Raw genomic sequence first — 5,500 nt, 5'->3', positions numbered from 1 at the left:
CCCTCTGAAGGGAAAGCTTCATTATTTGTGCAATCAATTCTGTTCCACGGCAGGAACTTGGCACGTGCCGCCAACTGAATTGCTATACATTTACCCAAAGCCTGGCTACTAATGAAACAAGAAATGAGCTGCACCATTGAAACAGGCACCGATAAGCTTTAAAGATGTCTTTCCTCACTGATGCAGGCCTCTGCTTTATTTTGGCAAGTTTCACAACTCTACGTGTAACTGGGGCTCTGCAACACAAGCAGAGCCGTCCTGTTCAGAAAGCAGCACCTACCAGCCCGGGAATTTAAGACACTGCAATACGAAAAAGCCGTAGAGAACTACCTGCATCGACTTGTTGCCATACCTTGGGCTGAAGAAAAGAATACTCATTATCACAGCACCAGATACCCTTAAGGAGCTTTAAAATTTTGTTTTAACGGCACAACCTTGTACCAATCTAAAGATACTAATACTACCTACTTCTCAGCTGTGTCTACCTTGGGTGTACACAAAACCAGGAAGTCAGAATGGTTTTGGAGGAGCGATGTACTATGGTTTTCCACTTTTATGATAAACGTTATATCTGTAAAACACGATACATTATTGTCCATCTCATTTATGTTCACCTGTTTGAAAATGGAATAGCGTAACTACAACAAAGCCTTCTGCATCATAGACAGTCGCCCACCAGAAACTGGACAAACACCGATTTATCTTAGAAAGCCATAAAAATCCCTTGTGAAACTAGCTCTTACCATTAAGAAGCTAATTTGAAAATAAGCCAGTCAAAACAAGGAGAAAAACTCGGGAGAACTCTGCTGAGTTTTTCAAATTTCTTTTTCTCTTAGCTTAAAAATCTCAATTTCTTTTTTACAATTAATTGATAAGGCAGCAGCAATATTCACACTCATGAAAAGGCCTGAACTGTTCTCTCAAATAAAAGATACTATTTTAATATCTCCAATTACCCAGACAAAAACTTAGTTTCTCACCAAGTGAAGATGGGCACACAGCAGTTCTTAAAACATTTGTATTTCTTCATTCTGTTTCCCGCAGATAAAGGTCTGTTACACTCAGGAAGGGTTTGATTTTCTATAAACATTTTTAAGTCGAGGAGATAACAGTAGCAGGACTGATTGATACCACCAGCCAAAGAGAGGATGATGCTGAGCAACAAGTTGGTTGCCAGTTCACCAGGAAATCACACCTCTGTTTCTTGGACACACAGTATCATTTTGTTTAGATTAAAAATTAAACACTTGTGAAACACTTATCTAGGTACCTTAAATTAACAGTTTCAAACCCTCAGTTAATCAGTTCAACAGGAATTCAGGCACGTAAATTCTTTCATGACAAACAGGTGTCTCATGCATTGCAGCCAGACAACAGAAAAACCCCAATTTGAGCTATTTCACGTAGAGACTGTACACCTTCCACCCTTCCCCTCTCCCACCACTCAGAGCAGAGACTCCCTCTGTCCTGATACAGAGGAGACAACCCCTTCGGTCAGGTCAGTTGGTCTCCCAGCATCTGGGGAAAAAACGGCAATACCTTCTGAATGTCATACTTAAATTACGGTAAGTTGGAAGGCCTCTGTTGTACGCTGCGAAAGCACCCATCCACTAATTTCACCTGAAGAAGCATGTTAAAACACATAAAAGTACAGCCATAGATGTATGTCTTCACACGCGTGTCTCATATTAATGCTCATGTCTTCATATTAATTCTGTATTAACTAACAACTCCAGTAGACATATCTTGCTTGTTTTCACAACTCAAGAATGGCACAAGAGCACTTTACTAATGATGAAGCCAACCCTCGCACAAAGTATCGCGCCTCTGTGGGGAACAGGGCGAAATCTGGTCAAAGCAGCAATGTGATTTTAGCTAATTTGAAGACACCGACACTTCCTTTAGCTGCAAAGTGGACAAATATTCCCCTGACCGGAACACTCTGCATTTTTAATGACCCTCACCTTCCATAGGTTACGCAACCTACTGCTCCCCTCTTTTCATTACAGTACTACCAATTAAATATTTTCAGATGCTACAGAAGAAGAGGCATATCTGCCAAATCAGTATAAAAGCACAGTAAATGCAAGAAGCTTATACTCAGTTTCTCACATTTGTCTCGTGATAACAAGGTTATAACCATGATGTTCTAACAATGTTAAATGACACAAAGTTATTGTTTTCCCCAAATGACATCAGCTGGTATAAGAAAAAAAGAGACCAGACAAGCTTCTGGGCATATATTCCAGCCCTCAATTATTAAAAATCATAATAAAATATAGTAACTATGCAAAATGAAAAAAATAATTAATATGAGAATGAAAGCACTAACAATACTGAATAAACCATTATAATAACCCAGCTGACCACTCTCAGAGATGTAGAATGGGACAATTTTAACTCTCAAGGTGGACGCAACAGTTCCCTGCACCCTACCTACTTGTCTTTACATCAAAAGGCAGCCCTGGAGTATTCAGTCTGCGTGAGCAGAAGCAGAAGTTACCTCAAGTTCAGCTTACTGCCAGCCACAAGCCACAAGGCAACACACTTTCAAACTGGAACCACGAGTTTAACGAAAATCAGACTTCTCGCAAGACGATCCCGAAGAATCTCCATGACCAGCTCTGGCAAAAACTCAACTACAGGAGCCCAGAGCTCAACTCCTCACAGTGCGTTCAGTGAAACGTGTACCAATTTAAAGAACAAAGTAAAGCACACAACAAAAGCAATAAGCATTTACCTTTAGTTTGGGGGCTATTGGAGTCTTCCATAGAAAGTTTCAGTTGCTGTATGAACTCACTGCCATACACACTCCTTTCTTGCCAGATGTTAAGCAATCGTTCCAAGGGCTTTTTGCAGCCCTCATCTGCTTCTCTGTTCAAAGATCAGAAAATAATTATAGTTCAGCTGAAAAACATTCCTTATATTTTAAGAGAGCATCTTCCAAACTAGCAGCTGCATCCATTGTAATATTTGCACATTTGGAGAGAATCTTTCTCATATTGTCTGAGATAAACTGTGCAAAACACATTTGTGGCCAATATCCTCCTTTTATTGGGACCAAAGATTGCCTGAAAGTGCCCCACATTCCTGCCCCAAAGTAAAAGCAGGAAAAGTTTTGAAGGAAGAAACTTGCTATCACTCAGAATTTGCAAGAAGAGTTATAAAATACCCCCAAGTTGACACGTTTACAATTCAGAGTATTAACTTTAAACAGTTGTTTCAGTCAATAACATCCCAATTAAAAAACAGGTTGTTTGGATCATTAGGCACTTAAATGTACTCATATAGCGCACTGAAAGGTAGACAGCCATCCAGAACAGCATACCACTAAACACACAGAACACTGAAGTTGTTTAGCTGAGATAATAGGAATTATTATGCTATTTAGAGAAAATCTTAACTAAATGATAGTCCATTTTTGATAGGATGGTAGCTGCATCGCTTCTTCCCTTTTATGTATAAAATTCTTTCTTCCCCTAGCAAGGAGACTGATGATCAGATAACCGTTAAAACAAGCAACGCAAAAAGAAACCGTGCTCAAACCAGAAGACTGACAAGAATCCAGTGACCCAAAATATCAGCTCTTTTAAAGTCTTCTGACAATGGGGAAGAGCCATTCATTATGTGGCTTTAATAAACACATGCAACTATTCAATTTCACTACCCATGAACAGACCCACAAGATCTTTTGGTAACAGTTAAAATGAAGTACAGAGGAGTTGCATGCAGAGAACAAATGTGTAAAGCTGTGAGGGGCTGATTCACATACAAGCAAGTTTCCCCAAAGAGAAGTATTAACACTAAACAGTTCCTAGCCGCAAAGTAGTCAGAATCCAATCTTCACTAGAGAGAGGGTACAAGCACCCCTGAGACTTAAAAAAAAAACCCCCAAACCACAACAACATCCAATTGAATTCAACTTTGTATAACAAGAATATAAATCTCTAGAGAGAAAAGTTGAAGAAATACGTTAACGCAGCAACATACCTGGCAACATGAGAAAAAGCATCCACAAGAACAGATTCAAACTCCCTAGTAAATTCAGGACCTTTCCTCTTACTGTTCTGGATGACATCATTTGCTAAATATAGGAAAGTAAGTTTCCTACTTGATTTTGCTGGGAAAGGGAAAAAAAAGAAGAAGAAGAAAAAAAAAGAGTTTGCATTTATTTTTCACTTCTTTTACCTGGAATCATTAACATGGTTTTCAAAGTTGCTTATAGCTTTTTAGCCTAAGAACAAAGTTCAAAATACTTCCATGTTACCAAGGGAAATCAGAGGCCTTCAAGTCAAGCAGTTCTTGATCTCCTTACTTCTGCTCAGGTTTTTTTTCTAACTAATTCATAAAACAAACATGAGCTTAATGCTTTTTGCCCACAGTAACACATCAACTCTGAGGAAAGCTGCGTAAGAAATAAACTTTAAACACATGATTAAAACTAGCTGTTCTAACCTACCAGCAAATTAATGTAACAACAGGCTTATTTTTCATTAATTAACTTCAGGAAAAAAAACTTGGTATAGAACCACTTAATTCAGAACAGAGTGAAATTGCAGGAGAAAGCTGTTGCGGAGACTCAAATTTTTCCAGACAACGCTGTGCCAAAGCAACATTAAATTTCTTCCGTACACCATAACTTTGCCCATCTCGACACCATCGGTTCCTATTTTACTACATCCAGAATGGGTGGAAGACGCCGTTCTCCAGAGTGCACTGCCCGCAAATAGGCACACACGAGACAGAAAGCAAAAGCGCTTATTTCCACAGCAGGCCAAACTCAGACCTTTCAAACATTCATACTTAACACACTATAAATGGCAACAACTAGCAATCGCATGAAAGACTCCAGGCTAGGACTTCATCAGCGCCATCCGCTCCAAGGGGCTAACACTGCTGGCTGCCCAGGATGAGGAAGGTGACATTGGCCGATTTCACAGCTGCCCCTGGGGACAGGGCATCGACACTGACACTGGCAGTCTCCCTGACTTCATTATGAAGCAATCTGAGAAGTTACCAGAGGTTAACTTAAGTTAATCTGCAAGGAAAAAAAAGCACAAAATGTTTCCGGGTGATACTACCAAACAGTTTTTATAGATCTCTACAACCACTTTTACTTTGTCTGTCTCCTAATCCCTTAGTGCAATTCTATAACGGATAGGCAGTATGAATCCAAAACCGGAATTTAAAAGCAAAATCTAAAAGCCAAACAGCCAACAAAGCACGTCACGGCCACCGTGAGCACGCCCAGGGGAAACCGCGGAGCACGCCTTTGTTTTACCGCCAAGCTGCCCGGCCCGGCAGAGCGGCCCGGCCGCGCACCCTCCCCCCTCCCAACCGACGCTTCACCGTTTTAACCAACGTTTCACTCCTCCGTCTTCCCAAACGCCGCCGTTAGCAACGGCGCGCGGGGAGCGCACACGCCCCACGCACGATGCTCCCCTACGAGGTTCAATCAATAACGGCAACAGCGGGAGGACGGCGCCCGGCGCCCCGCGCC

The 5,500-nt window shown here is 41.0% G+C and overlaps 1 protein-coding gene across 1 annotated transcript in view; it reads right to left on the bottom strand.

The window, feature by feature from the left end:
- The window catches only part of RPRD1B (regulation of nuclear pre-mRNA domain containing 1B), a 27,412-nt gene extending 22,362 nt beyond the window's left edge, over nt 1–5,050 (bottom strand). Inside the window, exons 1-3 of the mRNA XM_009318739.1 lie at nt 4,813–5,050; nt 3,991–4,120; nt 2,741–2,874 (exon numbers count right to left, since the gene is read on the bottom strand). Coding sequence (XP_009317014.1) covers nt 2,741–2,874; nt 3,991–4,120; nt 4,813–4,840 — 292 coding nt within the window. The 5' untranslated portion in view covers nt 4,841–5,050. The remainder of the gene's footprint in view (nt 1–2,740; nt 2,875–3,990; nt 4,121–4,812) is intronic.
- Nucleotides 5,051–5,500: the final 450 nt, after the last annotated feature.

Source organism: Pygoscelis adeliae, unplaced genomic scaffold (assembly GCF_000699105.1).
Source record: "Pygoscelis adeliae isolate BGI_AS28 unplaced genomic scaffold, ASM69910v1 Scaffold432, whole genome shotgun sequence".
Classification (NCBI taxonomy): Eukaryota; Metazoa; Chordata; class Aves; order Sphenisciformes; family Spheniscidae; genus Pygoscelis; species Pygoscelis adeliae.
This window is presented reverse-complemented; position numbering and strand designations above follow the sequence as displayed.